The sequence below is a fragment of the Rhinolophus sinicus genome, chromosome 3 (assembly GCF_057876585.1).
Source record: "Rhinolophus sinicus isolate RSI-liver-muscle chromosome 3, RSI-T2T, whole genome shotgun sequence".
Lineage (NCBI taxonomy): Eukaryota > Metazoa > Chordata > Mammalia > Chiroptera > Rhinolophidae > Rhinolophus > Rhinolophus sinicus.
Window position 1 is genome coordinate 180,645,960 of NC_142503.1, and position 17,611 is coordinate 180,663,570.

At 46.2% G+C, this 17,611-nt stretch overlaps 1 protein-coding gene across 4 annotated transcripts in view; it reads left to right on the plus strand.

The window, feature by feature from the left end:
* The window catches only part of ADCK1 (aarF domain containing kinase 1), a 110,760-nt gene that overhangs the window by 28,883 nt on the left and 64,266 nt on the right, over positions 1-17,611 (plus strand). For 3 of the 4 annotated variants that reach the window (XM_019733657.3, XM_019733659.3, XM_019733658.3), the window contains exon 4: positions 11,980-12,183. The exons of the other annotated variant lie outside the window; for it this stretch is intronic. In XM_019733657.3, the coding sequence (XP_019589216.2) occupies positions 11,980-12,183 (204 nt within the window). The remainder of the gene's footprint in view (positions 1-11,979; positions 12,184-17,611) is intronic. 4 annotated transcript variants of the gene reach the window in all.

Here is a 17,611-nt window from a genome sequence, read left to right on the forward strand (position 1 = left end):
ACAGACGAATGAATAAACAAATTGTGGTATATTCGTACAATGGAATACTACTCAATAAGAAAAAAGAATAAACTATTGAAATATGAGTATGTAACAACATATATGGATCTTAGAAATATTATGTGGAGTGAACAAGGCTAGACAAAAAAGAGAATGGGCTGTATGATTTGATTTACATAAAATTCTGGAAAATTCTAGTCTGTACTGACAAAGTGGATCAGTGGTTGCCAGGAGATGGGAAGTATGTGGATGGATGGGGCTGAAATTACGAAGGAGCGTTACGAGCTTTTGGAGGATGATGGATATGTTTACTAACTTGATTATGGTGATAGTTTCATAGACACATACATGTCAAAGTATCAGGTTGTACATTTAAAATTTGTCTGGTTTATTGTGTGTTCAAATACCTCAATGAAGCTGTTAAAATTAACAAATAATGATGGTAATGGGTTATGATCTATTGAAAAAAGTAGAACTTCATGAGTCCAAACTGACATAAATAAACAAATGAATAAGTTGAAATTTGATAAAGAACTGGTTATTGATAAAATTTGGAAGTACTTTCCCACAAAATACTTACTTAAAAGTGAGGAAGTAACTTGAAGTGAGGAAACTAGATGGATAACCATCTTCATAAAGGGATGAAAATTAACATTGCCTGTAGGGAGACAAATCAAAATTGTGTACCACCTGGTAGGATGTAATGTAATGAGAAGGACAGAGCCTGTTTAAAAATTGTTGGATTCCATTACATAAATCCTTTAAAAGAATTTGTGTATATATTTCTCCCCGCTTGTGTTTTTTGTCTGGTTTTGATATTGGGTTAGTGCTGGTCTCATAGAATGAGTTGGGGAGTATTGTGTCTTCAGTTTTCTGGAAGAGTTTCTATAGAATTGGTAATATTTTTTCCTTAAATGTTTTTTTTTTTTTTCTTTGAAACTTTATTTAAGTGGGTTTTTCCAGGACCCATCAGATCCAAGTCAAGTAGTTGTTTCAATCTAGTTGTGGAGGGCGCAGCTCCCAGTGGCCCATGCGGGGATCGAACCAGCAACCTTGTTGTTAAGAGCACCACACTCTAACCACTGACTGATCTGGCCGCCCCTCCTTCAGTGTTTGGTAGGATTGAACTGTGATCCATCTTGGATCAGAGTTTTCTTGTCTGATATAAACATAGCCACTCCAGCTTTATTTTAATTAGTATTGTCGTGATATATCCTTTTTCACCTTTTTACAATTAACCTATTTGTGTTTTTATTTTTTAAAGAGAATTTCTTGTAGACAGCATATACTTGAGTCTTTTTTATCCAATTTGATATGGGTTAATTTATGTCTTTCATCTTATTTGTTTTCTATTTGACATAGTTGCTCTTTATTCCTTGTTTTCTTTCATGCTTTGGGATTGAAGTTTTTATGGTTTCATTTTATTACCTTTGTTGGCTTATGATACATATATAATGATATATATACATATATATAGTTATTTATATATATAGTTATATATATAGTTATTTTAGTGATTGCATCAGTTTATAGCATACATCTTTAACTTGCCACAGTCTACATTCAAGTGACATTATACCACTTCACCGACTATACAAGTAAGGATCTTAAAATAATATACTTTCATTTCTTTTTTCACAGCTTTTATGTTATTCACACAGTACATTTTGCTTTTACATTTGTTTGAAACTCCACATTACATTGTTATTATTATTTAAGCACTTATCTTTTAAAGAGATGCAGAACATAAGAAAAAAATTCTTGTATATTTACCTATGAAATGACTATTTCTGGTCTCTCTGTTCCTTTATGTAGAACCATATTTCTCTCTGGTATTTTCCTTCTGTCTGAAGGATGTCCTTTAACATTTCTTGTGGCACAGGGAGATGAATTCTGTCAGCTTTTATATGTCTTAAAGAGCTTTTATTTTACCTTTGTTTTTGAAAGATGTATAGAATTCTGGGTTTTCTTTCAGTACTTTCCGAAACGTTGCTGCACTAACTTCTGCTTATATTATTGCCAGTGAGAAATCTGCTGCCGTTCTTATCTTTGTTCCTCTTCCCATCATGTGTCTTTTTTTCCCTCTGGATACTTTTAAGATTTTCTTTTTATCATTGACTTTGAACAAGTTCATTATGTAGCTTTCTTCATGTTTCTTGCGCTTGGGGCTGTTGAGGTTCTTGGATGTGTTGGTTTATATATATTTTTAATCAAATTTGAATTTTTTTCAGCCATTATTTCTTTATGTTTTCTCCACCCCTTCCTATCTCCTCTCCTGTGGGGATTCCAACTACATGTTTACTAGGCTGCTTGAATCTGTCTCACAGATCACTGATGCTCTTTTCATTTTTAAAAAAATTATCTTTTTTCTGTGTATTTCAGTTTAAATAGTTTCTATTGCTAGGTCTTCAAGTTCACTAATCTTTTCTTCTACAATGTCTAATCAGTCATTAATCCCATCCAGTGTGTTTTTCATATCACAGAATATAGCTTTCTTCTCTAGAAGTTTCATTTTGATTCCTCTCTCTCTCTCTCTCTCTCTCTCTCTCTCTCTCTCATTCTCTCTCTTATTGTCCATGTCTCTGCCTAACATATGAAATGTATGGTGCTAAATAGTTTTATAAATATTCTTGAACTTCATTCTGGGACACAGTTATTTGGAAACAGTTTGATTTTTTTCAAATCTTTTAATATTTGTTAGATAGGAATGGAGCAGTGTTTAATTTGGTATATTCCCCGTTACTGAGGCAAGCCCCTTCTGGATATTATAACAAATGCCCCATGAATGATGAGATTTTCCAGTCTGGCTGGTGGAAATAGGCCCTATGTGAGCAGTGGGTACTGTTAATTCCAGTCTTTTGGGGTTGTTCTTTCTCTGAACTCAGGTAGCTTTCTCATGTGCGTGTGCTGGCTAGTTCTCAGCTGAATATGTGAGATGGACCCTCTGCAGAGCCTTAGCATTCTTTCTTTGTACAGCTGTCTCCTCTCCAGTACTCTGTCTGCGAACTCTAGCTGCTTTGATTTTCCTAGGCTCTTAACTCTGCCTCCTCAACTCAAGGAGTCCTCTGGGCACTGCCTGGGTTTCCTTTCCTGCAATGTGCCTTGGAAACTCTTAATGAAGTAAACTGGGGGCAGTCATAGGTTTCATCTTGTTTCCTATCTCTCAGAAATCACTGTCCTTCGTTGCCATCAAAACCATTGTTTTGTAAATCTTGTCCAGTTTTTTGTTGTTTCAGATGGGAAAGTAATTTTGGTCTCTGTTTTGGAAGAGATGTCCAGGATGACATCAAGATTTATGGCTTCAGCAACCCCGAATTTAGAGTTCAGTTTCCTAAGATGGGGAAGACAGTGTAGGGGAGTGGGTTTGGTGTTGGTGGGAGTGGTGGGAAGGTCATGCTAAGTGTGAGGAGCTCACTGGACAGTGGAGTGATGTCTGAGAGGCAGCTGGACCTGTGAGTCTGCAGTCTGGGGATGCACATTTGTGTGTCGTTAGTGTAGATGCTATGTTTCCCCGAAAATAAGACGTAGCTGGACAATCAGCTTCAATGCGTCTTTTGGAGCAAAAATTAATATAAGACCCAGTATCATATATCATATCATATCATATCATATCATATCATATCATATCATATCATATCATATCATATCATATCATGTCATATTATAGACCCGGTCTTATGTTACAGTATAATAAGACTGGGTCTTATATTAATATTTGCTCCAAAAGACGCATTAGAGCTGATTGTCCGGCTAGATCTTATTTTCGGGGAAACACAGTGGTATTTATAATCATGATACTGGATGAGCTATCCAAGGTAGTATAGCTAGAGTACTATATTGATCATTTTCCCCCCTGTGTTTTCTAATCATTTGACATCTAGGGGCCTTGCTGACACGAGGAACTGCTCTCGCAGGGTTAACTAATTTGTAGGGATAGCAAACAACTCACCTGGGAGCATACGTTTCATATGCAAACCAAGCAATCCAGAGCCCCATACCCACCAAGCACCCCCTTTATTGAGCATTTACACTGTGGGCCACTATCCACCTGCTCTACCACCCCAGGGCCAGATAACAAACAATTAGGGACGTGCCCTGTGCTCCAAAGCCCACTGAAAATATTATTCAAACTAGTCAATCCTAATTCTGTGCCCTCTGCTTCACCCATTCTTTTCCAGGGACTCCACGGTAAAAACTCTTGCCCACATTTCCCTCTCCCTCCCTGTGCCTCCTGGCCAACCCGGTGCTTCCCTGTGTGGCACTGCATGGCGTGCCAAGTCTGCTTCTAGGGGACTGTGAGTAAAAACGTCTGCCTTTGTGACAGCCATTTCTGTGCGTGTGTTACCATATCTGATTAAAACAAATCCTAAGTACTCTAACAACAAGTATAGAAACGCCAGACTGGCTAAGTGGAGTGTGTGCGTTACCTACCTCATTTAACCTTCACAGCAGCCCTGTGAGGTAGATGTATTAGTATTATTTTCCTTTTTTAGACGAGATGACAGAAATAGACAGTGGTAACATAATTGGCCAAGGTCAGCAGAGTGGTGACGTTGCGATATAGACTGAGGTGGCTGACACTGGCCCTGTGCTCTTACCCACAGTTTACCCATGTGCGGTCAGAGGAGAGACAGGACACTCCTGAGGAGTGGGATGAAATTTGTGGTCCAACTCCTTTAAAACGTTTAGAAACTGTAACCTGTTTTTCTCTCTCCAAGACATAATGAGTTTTGCTTTGTTGCCTAAATGATAACTTAAACCAAAGGGTGACATCCAGAAGAGACCTTAGAGGACGCCCTGGCCTGATTTCTTGGGATGAGCAGGGAGTTAACAATTCCATTTCATGATGAAAACACATCCGTCCATCATAGCACCGTGCAAAATTAGGGAGGAGATGCTGGGTTCGCTCTCTGCACCAAGTCTGCAGAGAAGAGTCTTGCACATTTAAATCTGAAAAAAAAAAAAAAAAAAAAATCAGCTATACTTTTCTATTTCCAGAAGATGTTGAAGAAGGGATGATTAAAAAAAAATTCTCCTCCATTATTGACATATACAGTACTTTTAAGAAATTTGGAAAATACTGAAAAATCTATAAAGAGGAAAAATACTCCTGTAATCTCACAGCCCAGAGATACCACTGTTAGCATTTCAGTGCATTTCCTTTGGGTCTTGAGTTTTTGAGTAGAAGAATTAATCAAAAGTATTTCTGTTGTGGGATCTGTTACCTTCTCTTTCACTGACTTTCTTTCTGTGTTGTGTGGGGTATGTATATACCCTCTGTGTGTCTGACTGTCTCTTTCCTTTCTGTTCACACACACCCCTAAACCCCATTGGAGATAGTGCCCAGTTCTGATGGGGAGCCCAGTTGTTTCAGTCTAACTTTGGTACCTTTCTGCCAAGTTTGGGGGCCAAGTAGAGAATTGCCTTCCTTGGGCCTTTGCTCCACCCCTCCCAATCAATAACTAATCAGCACTGAGTTGATCTTATTAGCTATTGTGCTGTCTGCCTCCCAAACCCCAAACCAAGCTGGCTAATGACAATGGTTTTAATTAATATGAAGCAGGTTAAGACTCATTACAGCAAGGTTATTGGTAATGAGATAATCATAAGGCAAGTTTTTGGGCTGGGAGTGAAAGCAAAGTTGGAGGAGGGGCAGGGAGACCGTGCCAGCTGTCCTTGCCATCTTTTGGCAGGGACAGAGGGGCATTGTGGGGGCTCAGCAGTGAGGACATGCTGCAGTGACACACCCAACCAGCCAGTGAAACCAAGTGCTAGGTGAGGGCAAGGCTCCGGTCCAGTGAGCAAATGGGGGGTCGGTGTTACGGTAGTAGCAGAAGTAGGGAGATCTTTGGGGAAGAGCACCTGAAATTGCTGTGTTTAGAATAGGGCTCTATAGCTGTTGTGTTTCTTATGCATGGATGCTTTGCAATTTAGATGACACAGCATGAAGTTAGCTATTACTTCTGTCTATTAGATTGTGGTCTGGACTTGTTGTACTGAGCAAAGTATAGGGGGTAGACGGGTCTGAAGTGGTTTTTTATTTTTAAATTTAATTTTTCTAATATTTTTCCCCTTTTCTGTCTCTTTCCATTCATTTGTTGAGTACTGACTGCTGTGTTTCTCCGAAAATAAGACCTAACTGGACCATCAGCTCTAGTGCATCTTTTGTAGCAAAAATTAATGTAAGACCTGGTATTATATTATATTACATTATAAGACCTGGTTTTATATTATAGTAAAATAAGACTGGGTCTTGTATTAATTTTTGCTCCAAAAGATGCAGTAGAGCTGATGGTCCGGCTCGGTCTTATTTTCGGGGAAACATGGTATAGGCTGGGCCCTGTGCTAAGCTCGTTTTTTGTGCATTGCTTATTTGATCATCATAGTGACACTTACCATTTTTCTCTTCCTTTTACTGATGAGGAAACTGAGGTCCCAATGTTTATTAACTCGGCCATGGTTAGATGACAGGCAAGTAGCAAAGTAGAAATTGAACTCAGGTCTTTTTGATTTCAAAGTTAATGCTATTAATCATTGTTTTATGATCCCTTATTGTGTTCAAGACCAACTCCAGCTTGCATTGGACTTTTAAACTGCGAATACTTGATTCAACTTCCATGGCCACCCTGGTACCCAGCCTGATGACCTCTCCAGCACATGTCATACCTGCGAGCGACTGGGCAGCTACTTTGAGTGCCTGTCATTAGTGATTCTAGTTTTGTGGGTTCATGTCCACCTCTTGGACTATACTGCAAGCCCTTGGCCCCTAAGGACCATGGTTTTACTTCCTGGCATCCCCACAATGCTGGTACATAGAGAAATGCAGTTGATGCCTGTTCTTGGCACATGGCTGAACACACCAACCTTTCACCGTTTCCTGGCTCTGGGACCTTGGGAATGTCACTGAACCTCTCTGAGATTATTTCTTTATCCTTAAAGACACACATTAAGATCATTTTACAGAAATACTGTGCAGACTTAAAAACAGTATCAACCACCTAGATTTGAGTGTTTACTGTAGGCCAGAAATAGTACTTAGACAGCACAAGGAAGATAGTAAGTGCCCTTGTGACGGCTGTGTACGGTGTTAGAGGGGTGGTAGTCTTGGGGGGATTGTCACTTTGTGAGGGGTGTAAATTCTAATCAGTATGCTGTTTTGTACACCTGAAATTAATAAATAAAGGATTATTCAAGTGCTGGCGAGGATGTGGAGAAAACGGACCCCTTGTGCACTGTTGGTGGGACTGTAAATTGGTGCAGACACTATGAAAAACAGATGGAAGTGCCTCCAAAAATTAAACATAGAACTACCATATGACCCAGCAGTTTTACTTCTGTGTGTTTATCTGAAGAAGACCTAAAAACACTAATTCGAAAAGACACATGCAACCCTGTGTTCATTGCAGCATTATCTACAAGAGCCAAGATACGGAAGCCACTGAAGTGTCCATCGATGGATCAATGGTTAAATAAATTGTCGTATGTATACACACAATGGAATATTGCTCAGTCATGAAAAGGAATGAAACCATGCCATTGTGACAACATAGGGTGGTCCTCCAGGGCATAATGCCAAGTGAAATAAGTCAGACAGAGAGAGACAAATACTGTGTGATCTCTCTTAGATATAGAATCTAAAAAGCAAGATAAAACCAAGCTTGTAGATACAGAGAACAGATTGGTGGTTGCAAGAAGCTGGGGGTGAAGGCGGGGGATGGGAGAAATGGGTGAACTTTTTTTTAGTTTAAGTGAATATGAATTTAAAAAAATGCTTGTTTATGATAGTTGTTACTAATTTATAAACCTGAGCCGTCCAATATGGTAGCCACCAGTCACATGTGGAGATTTAAATTTAAATTATTTAAAATTAAATAAAATGAAAAGTTCCATTCGTCAGTTGCAGTAGGCCCATTTCAAGTGCTCAGTGGCTGCCTGTAGCCATGTAGCTAGTGGCCACATATTGGGCAGTGGTGATACACGACATTTCTATCATCGCCAAAAGTTCTATTGGACAGAACTGTTACAAATTAACTTTTATTTACCTTCATGTCCCTCCTGGGGCTGATGCCTGTGTAGGTGCTCGAAGAGATGTGTAGTATGAAGGATTAGATTCAAGGGAACGCAGAGGTCAGGAGATTCTGGAAGCGTTGCATTTCAGTGAGACCCTTGCGTGGTTGGGAGAAAGGATCTTGGGTAGGAGAGAACTGTGAGATTCCTGTGTGTACTCCCTACTGCCAGCAGGCGCAGCGCCTGAGGCACCAAATTAAGTAAGTGATGTAGAAAGCGGGAGTGTGCACTAAGCCAGTGATTTCTTGAAATTGTGGGTGGGACCTGCCTTCTGATCCCAAAGGACAATGAAGCCGTAAGAGCTGGATGCTTGCTCTGTTATTTAGCATTTATGTCTTTTGGCCTTAAAAGCACATTTACAATTTTTGGTGAGTGGCAGTGTCCCTCACGTCCATGTGACTCTGTGTGTGTGTGTGTGTGTGTGTGTGTGTGTGTGTGTGTGTGTTTAGAAGCTGAGTTGGAGGTGACTTTGGGGCCTCTTTAGCTGAAATGTGGGTACCATTCGTAGCAGATGCTGACTCAGTTTCATGGATGATGGTTGTGTGAGTGTAAGACCTATAGTCATCTTCAGTCTACATTCCGGCACATGTACAGCTTGCGTCGAGGTACACAGGTGTACAGGGGACACACATGATTTGCCCCAAAGGCAGACGTGCCAAGTCACTGGTGACTCGGGTAGACTGGCCTTCCTGGGCTTGTGCGACCAGAGAGTGCCCAGGCAGTGCACTGTCCAGACAGGGTCCCAAAGGTGCCCATCGCTTTGTGCTAAGAGACTCTACCTGGGACTGGCTCAAGCCACAGGTGAGGGGCAGCAGAGCCCTGGTGAGAGGGCTTGGCAGGGTGAGGCTGATGCTATTTGAGGGCTGCCAGCAGCAGAGACAAATGCAGATGTGCATCCAGCCAGTGTAAGGAAAATGGTGGAGCAGGTCTTCAACACACACACACACACACGCGCACACACACATGCACACACACGTACACACACATACACACATACACAGGTGCAAGTTGTTATGCTGTTCTCTCATTCTGAAATGCCCTCCTCTTTTACCCCAATCTATTCAAATTCAATTTCAGGGGCTAACCCTGTGTATTAAGCAGAGCCCAGTCACACTAGTAATTTGAATGGGAAATTTAATATAAAGGATAATTAACTAGTAAAAGATTGTTAACTCCTAAGAGGAGTAAAAGAAGATTCTAAGGGTACAGAAGTAGCAAATGCACAAAGCAGCGGCCCCCTCTGGGGCTGAGGGGTGGAGAACAAAGGCCTACCCCCTTGCCCCCAGGCTGAGCTGCAGGGCAGCCGGGTGGATGGTGAGGAGACCTGGCAGAAGCCACGGTCCATGGGGGCAGAGAACTTGGTGGAAAGGTGTGGGCTGGAGCTGATATGTTGGAGCACCTGCTGGGTGGTTAGAACACATGCTGGAGGGCGCGGGTCCGAGTTTGTCCAAAGGAGGGGCCTACCAGGTGGTGGAGAAATTTCGTGAGGGTGGGTTGGTCTGTGAGTGCCACTGGAGGGGGCACTCCCAAGCCACTGCCCTGCTGGCTGCTGTGCTGAAAACCCCACACTGGGACCAGTGAGGGCGACTCCTTGCTCTGTGGGGCTTCCTAGTATCCCTCCAGAGCCCCTGTTGACAAAGCCTAATAGCGAGCCATCTGACCAGGGGAGAAATGACACAGGATCACAACGCAGGGCAAAGAAAGGGGGATTTGGAGCTAAGGGGCCCTACGTCCATAAGGGGCACAAACCCCCCGCCCCCCCCCCCCCCCCCCGGGAGCCCAGCCTTTCCTCTAATTCCAGCTTTATTGTTTCTTCCATCTGCGCTCCCACAGTACTCAGTGGACCCCATTGCTGAGGTCGTTCTGTGTGTGAGGGGCTGTGTCGCGTCTCCCCACGTGGTATGGGGCACAGAACTCTGCCTACTCTAAGTCCCCAGTGAATACCTGCTGGTTGGTGTCTTTCCTGGGAAGGGAGGACAAAGTGGGGTGTGTTCTCGCCCTGTTTTCAACCCTCTGCTTCCACTTGGCATTGACCCTGGAGCAGCCGTGAGTGGGGGCTGAGCGTACCTCCTTGGGGGAGGGGCCTGCTGGGTGCCAGGGCAGCCTGGCCAGGAGCACTGGTCGGACCTGCGCTTTGCTCACACTGTGGATGCCCCTCTTATTCTGCTGGTGATTGTCATCTGACTTCGCCTGGGTTGGAATTGGGGGCCGATAATTTGAGTGGGAAAAAGTTGTTGGTTTGTAATGGCCTGGACCCTTGTACTGTGAGGGTAGGCTGGGTTCTGCACGTGGCCATATTCACCTTTTATTCTACTTCCTTGGAACTATGGCTTGAGTGTGGCCTTGGCCAGCCATACCATACCACTGACCTTCTGCCATCGGACACTGGCCAGCTCAGCCCCCACTTCCAAATTCTTAAGAGAATCCACCACTCCCCCACAGCCCTTGGACTCATCTAGGGGTGTGCTGTTTCTTTCAATTCTCAGAATTAATTCCCTTCTCTCTATGACCCCCTGTCATGGAACAAAGACTCGCCTTGGCCCAGCTTGAACCAGGTATCCACAGCGAGGCTGGAGGACTTTGTCCAGGGGGATGGACTCATGTGTACATAGGGTTCCCCAAGAGTGTGTTGGGTGGGAAGCAGAGGTGTCCGTCAGAACCAGAAGTGGGCGCGCAGAGGTCTAAGGACATCCTGCTAAAGCCTGGAGTCTGGGGCATCTGCGCTGCTATGGAGGGAGGGGCAGACGGGCTTCTCAGCTGCTGAGAAGAAGGTTTTCAGGGCTGCAGTGTTCTCTTCTTAATTTCTTAAGTAACAGTTTTCTGTGTAGTTCATTTGGCAACTAATTATATAGGATCTTTGAATGTTTCTTCCATGTTTGTTGCCTACTGTTATTTAACTCTTCATGGGTTTATTGCCTCCAATATGTGTTGAATTATGCCAGCATCTCTGATAGCACTTAAGAGAGGGTAAGTCCATCACAGGTGTTCACCATCTCTTGGTTGATTTCATGGGTGGGAGAGGGTGCCAGGTTCCCACAGGGCACAGGCTGCCCTGTCTTCTGTGTGTGCCCGTGGCCCCATCCTACCTCAGATGCTGTAGCTCCAGGAAGGCAGGACCCTCCTGGTTCCAAGATGCTCAGATGAGCTGGGGTGATGACGGGGGAGGCACAGCCTCAGGGCAGATGGTGGACAGGTGGTCATTAGCCCATAAGTACAGGCTGCCCTGTCCCAGATAACCTGCCCAGCTGCCTGCTCCACGTGCCAGTACAGGTTTTGCTCCAGGTAAAGGAGACCACTGCAAAAGTTTGCTGAGTTAAGAGAGCCCTAGGTTTGGATTGTTTTCTAGACCTTCCTTTGACAGTTATTAGCTATTTCTTTATAAGCAGAATGTCTGAGTTTCTTATCTTTAAAGATACCAATGCCTGCCTCCCTGAGCTGCTGTAAGGATTAAAAGAAATAACATATGTGACCATGTTTTCTGAGTTGTAGGCCTCCAACAAACAGATAGTATTACTAGTATGTCTGAGGGTTGGGTGGCAGATACATTAACTGGATATACCCTTGAATGAATCATTAGTAGATTAGATTTGACTAAAAACCTTGAACGAATGTTCATTTCTGAGGGAGTGGGACCCAGAACAGGTAAGTTTTGATGGAAAAAAGATCAGTATCAGGCCATGTGAGAAGGCCGGCCTCAGTATGAGACTGGAGTTGGCTGCTCTGGGTCCTGAGACTACAGGAGAACATTGAGGAAAAAGGTGAATGAAGGTGTGTGTGCACGTGTGTGTGTGTGCATGCGTGTACACACTGGGGAGTAAATCAGGTTTTCAAGCACGGGGCAGGAAAAGGGAACACTATCCAGTGGACCATGTGTGGCTCACACCTCTCTGGCTCTGGCTCATCTCCCTGCAGGTACACCTCCGTTCTGCCAGGCGTCTCTGTGAGCTCTGCTGTGCCAACCGGGGCACGTTCATCAAGGTGGGCCAGCACCTGGGGGCTCTGGACTACCTGCTGCCCCAGGAGTACACGAGCACACTGAAGGTGCTGCACAGCCACGCCCCACAGAGCAGCATGCAAGAGATCTGCCAGGTCATCCGCGAGGACCTGGGCAAAGAGGTACCCACCTCTGCTGGGAGGGCTGGGCCCCGGGACGGAATACTTCTGCAAGGGCCCTGGCCGAGTTCTCACTGCCAGGTGCTGGGAAACCCCCACCCCCACCCCCGGCGTGGAGCCACACTTCACTGCAGCTTTCAGTGCTGAAATCAAAGAGGTTAGAAGGAACCTCGGTGGCCCTCTGTGAAAAATATTAATTGAACCATATGAAATAGTTGATATTCTACTGTGTTTGACCTGCAAACTAAGATGATTCAGATGGTTCAACCTAATGATATCTATCAATTATTGAGGGCATTACCATGTGCCTCCAGCTGTGCTGGGTTCCGTGCATTATCTCACATAATCCTCATGCAAACATATGAGGTAGGTATTGTTACTCACCCCATTTTGCAGACGAGGGATGGAGGCTTCGGTCGGGCGGTAAAATGTCCAAGGGCACTTTACCTGAGTGAGTGATTCCAGCGCACTGCTCTATGCCATCAATAAGCTGTCCCGATCATCAGTGCATTGGCTTTTCTGGGACGTCTCTGGGAGGCAATCATTCAAGCTCTGCGTGGTGGTGTCCAGTGAGAGGAAGCTTATTCTCTCATCTGCTGCCCGCGGTGGTCTCTTTTTTTGTTGGTCGTCTCTAATTGTAAAAGGGCTTCCTCCTAAGTGCTAAAACCTGCCTCCTCAAACCCCAGTTTTCCAATGTTCATTTTGCCCCCTGGAGCAACAGAGAAAGGGGCAAAGGGCCCTTCTGTCCAAAGCCTTGGTCACCTCAGGGGTCACACTCCTTGGGAGTCGCGCTAGTGACCTGCAGGATTTGTGGAACCCAAACCGGCACAGTGGCAGAGCCCCTCGCTGACCTGATCTGGTTGTCTTGCTTCTGGGGACAGGGACGGTTTGAGCAGCCACCTGCAGGGTGCTGAGCTGCGGGTCAGGCCCAGCCCTACAAATGGTGTGCTGTAATGTGAGGGTACCGCACAGATCTCGACTGAAAAAGCTCTTCTCTCCCCTCACCTGTTACTGTATTAGAAATTCTCCTCTCTGAGAGAGAATCCTTTGGGTCTTCTACAGTTTTTCTAAGCAAAATAATCTTAAAGTCAAGCCTTGATCAGCTGAAGCCTTTCCTGAGATTAGTTTACAACCTTTGATGCCTCCCCTTTGCCCTAAAATCAAATCCTTAGCACGGCTTTACGGTCTAGCCCATCCACTTCCAACCTGCCTGTCTGTTTCGTGACTGACGGATTGAGACAGAGTGGCTTTAGAGGTTGGGGTTTGGAGCCAGGGGCTTGGACCACGCACAGATTATTTATCCGGCTCCTCACTTTCCTTGGTAGTGTCCACTTCTTAGAGTTGTTGTGAGGATTAGAAGAGATAATGAATGGAAAGTGCTTAGTGCAGTCTCTAACCTGGAGCAAACGCTCAAACATTACTAGCTACTACTGTTAATGTTATTTTCCCTGTGCTCTGGCCACACTGAGCCTTATCTCAGATTCGCCGTGGACCCTTAGCCCTCAGCGCCTGTGCTTTCTGTCTGCCTGGAATGTCTACTCCATTCTCTCTATATCAAGAGCTTCCTTGTGTTTCTAGGTCATTTGTCCATCTGTCCATCCATCTACCAAATGCCAGGCCCTGTGCTGGGTATCGCGGCCAAAGCCCAGCTCTCCTGTGACATCTTCTCTGACCCTCTGCGCAGCTTTGTTCCCTCCACCTGTGCATCTGTGGCTTGGTTAGTTGCGTCTAGGTGGTTTCACTGTAAGCACTAATGTATTAGGGGAGGAAGAGCATAATGGTTTTGTTACTGGTACCTACAGCGTCAGAACAGCATCTGATATGTAGTAGGTGCCAGTGTTTGTTTACTGAACCAGTGGATGAATGAATGACAGCTTCCTTAGTTAATCAGGGCAGGGTAGAGAGTACGGGCAGGGTAGAGCATACAGGCAGAGGTTTCATATAGACCAGCTATTCCATTTTCTCAGATCTGTGTGGAGCTGGCCCGGGCTCTCCATCCCTTCATGTAGAGCTGTTATCAGGTGCCCAGCATCCAGCCAAAGATGTCCCTAGCCTGGAGGGGGTCTCACTAGCTGCCTTTCTGGGAAGGCTGGATCACACAGCAGGGGAACATAGAAACCTCCATGGACTCCCTTCCCACTGAGGAACATCTCCTCCATAGTGGGGGAGATTAAGCGAATCCCATTTAGGGCTGGAATCAGAAGCAGGCTGCGGGCTAGGAGAAGCAGGCTGAGGGTGGAGGGACCCCAGGCAGAGGGGACGGCATTGGCACCGTGCAGTGCCACGTGTGGCTTTGCTTCTTGCCAAGACTATTGGCCTCCTGCTTCCTACAGCACGAGATTCACCCCCAAATTAAAACTAAATAAATCACTGTAATAACAGTGTGAAGTGCATCATTGCTGGTATGTGGCAGCTTGTTGGGGGTGGCTGCAAGGAGGGAAGCCAGCAGATTAACCCTTGGAGGCCGACATATCTGTGGAGAGCTGGAGGAGGGAGGCCAGAACAGGTCAGGGTGGAGCGAGACAAGAAGGTTGGGGGGTCAGCAGTCGTGGTGGGTCCCCCCAGCTGGCCAAAGGATGGATGTTTGGCGTTGGAAGACTTCTCCTGCATCTTTAGGGCCTCTTTGCAGGCCCCCTGGCCAAATAGTTCTGAGCATGGTGGCCTGTGGCTCCCGCCCCCTCTGAGAAGGGGAGGCTGATGTGAAGGTCATGGTTCTGTGGGGGCATCCCTCCCTCACAGCTGGGAAGCTCAGAGGCCTCTGGTTTCTTACCCTGGCCCCCTCAGGCACACAGTTTGCCCTCCCTGTTCCTCCTTCTTCTCCCTCCTCCTGGGAAGATGGCATTTGTTCCCCGGTGACACACTTTCTCAGTCTGTGGGTGGAGGGAGGGGAAAGGGGCCGTGTGGGGAGCAGGGTAGGTGGGTGTGGGGGTGTGGGGCGGGGGAAAGTCACTCACTTTGTACTTCCCTCCTCCTCCAGTTCCTCCCTTGACACTTCTCAGGGAGCAGCTCTCCCCTCCAGGAAGATACGTGAGCAGGCCCCACTGATCCTGGGCCCATGGCTGCCCTGGGACCCTCAGTGGAAAGCTGCGTTTTGTCCCTTGTTTCAGAAGCATGGTTAAAGGAAGCTGGTCTGTCACACGTCACTACCTTCTTTCTAGGTCTGAGTCCTCGGATGGGCTCTGAGATTACCTGGAATTGAAAGACTGCACAGCTGCCCCTAAATCTCAGACTGAAGAGAGGGGAGGGGTTGCTAGAGAGGAGGTGAAGGAGGTGTTCCCGCCTGCGCTGGTTGATTCCATCGATGCCTCTTGAGGACCCCTCCCGTCAGCAGAGGGCTTGGTGTATCACTGTTCCCTGTCCCAGGCAGATAGGGCTGGCCCTGAGGCGGGGGTCCCCGGCATGGGGTGGGGGATGAGAGAGAGGTTGCAGCTCTTCTGGACCCCTTGATATACACGTGGTTCTGGATCACTACCCCCCTCCCTCCCCACCGGACTGCGGCCAGTGCCATCAGTGTAGAGGGGAGGGCAAGTGATGGGGCATCATTCTGGCACAGGGACTGGCTTAGGCGGGAATTGTGGGGCTGGGAGCAAGGAACCAACCACATAGCTAAGGAGGGGGGCATGGAAGCCACAGCATGAGACCTCAGGTCTTCTCATTCCCAGGCCAGTGCTTTGGAGACAGGGGCTCCAACAAAACTCCTGTTTGGCAGAAATCCTTTTGGAAAACAATTTTCTACATGTTTGTGTGGCTGTGTCTTGGAAGTTTCTCAGCTAGTATTACCAGAAAGAAACGGACTTTTTTCCTTTTATTTTGAATGTTAGGCTCACGTTCTGAAGAACAGATTCTTAGAAGCAATGAGAAGCCTGAACTTTCTGATGCTTCAGAAGTGATCTGGGTCTGGAGTGGGTTGGGGATGGTCTCAGCCTTGGTCCCCTGACTGACCTTGGGGTTGTGGGTCCAGGTGCAGTGCTGACCTTGGCCAGCAGAGGGCGCCTGAGCTTGAGAATCAGGGAGGGGTGTTGAAGACATGGCCCTTCTCTGCTGAAGGGATCCCTGACAGGTGGATGAGACTAGGTTCTGTCTGCTCCTGGGCATGGTCCATGCGGTGGAAGGAGCCCAGGCTGATACCTCTGCACCCTGAGTGGGACACACATAGGCCTAAGCCATGAGGCTGTTGGCTACCTGGTCCCCAGGAGCTCCTGGCCCCGAGCTGGTGGACCTGGTGGTTCTTCACTGTGACCACCAACCCATCCTCACACCTTCCTCATCTGGGTCAGGAGTCCTCTGAGGCCCCCTGCAGACTCTAACAGCCTGCAGTTCTGTGGTTCAAAACCTTTTCTTTAGTTCTTTAATTCCTTCTCTCTCTTTGTTATCCAAACAGCTGGGTATTTAGTGAAAAGGGCACAGAGCTGGAGGCTGTGGGTACAGCCAAGGATGGGTAAGACCTCATCCTGGTCCCTGTAGTCTGGGGTCATCAGGAGGTACACTCATCACTGTCATACCTGGCCATGTAAGTGCCTGTGGAGTTTGCAGGGGGTGGGCGGGGAGGGAGGATAGATTGAAGAAGGGAGGGGAAAGGGAGGAGGAGGAGGAGGAGGAGGAGAGAGAGATTTCATCTGGGTGGATGGAGACTTTCTGAAGCAGGTGGCATCTGACCCAGGCTCTCAAAGATGGGAGGGACTGGAGGAGGTGGAGTTTGGAGGAGGGGATTACTGATTAATGACAGGTGCTAAGCAAAGGTGCCAGCACTGGAAAGCATAAAGCGCAGAGAGTGCGTGGTGAATAGTGTTGTTGACTGGAATATGGGGTCCAGGTTGGTGAATAGTGGAGCTGAGGTTGCATAATTGGGGCTGAGGTCACATTATGAAAAGCCTTTGACTGTTCTTTTCCTAACATGAGCCTGAGGGAGAGGAGACCTTGAAGGACCTGAGCAAAGAAGGATGGAGTGAGGATAGATTTAGTAATATGGGAGATGAGGTTATCTTTTATAGGGGGGGAAGGTGGAGAGGCAGAGAGGTTTGCGGTGGGCGGAAAGCTTAGGGATAGGAGTTACAGTGGGGTTTAGGAAGAGATGATAGAATTGGGTGTGTCATGGACACACATATATGCCTCTTCTCCTCACCCCTCCCAATACATACAGACAAGTCCAATCTTGTTACCATATATTTCAATAAATGAACCAGTTTTGTGTTTTTCCAGAATATTGTTGTATCAGATAAGGTTCTTTTTATTTCTGAAATTATGTGAAAAATGGAAGGAAATGAGGTCAGCTGCTGGAGTGGAGCACAGAAATACCTTCGTTATGGGCACCGCTTATACTGGTGTTGGGGTATCAGGGTTTGGATCGTGTCCTCTGAAACCTGTTTAATTAATCTTTTACCCCTGAACTTCCATGGGGATCTGGATTTGACCTTGTTTTGTGACTTCCCAT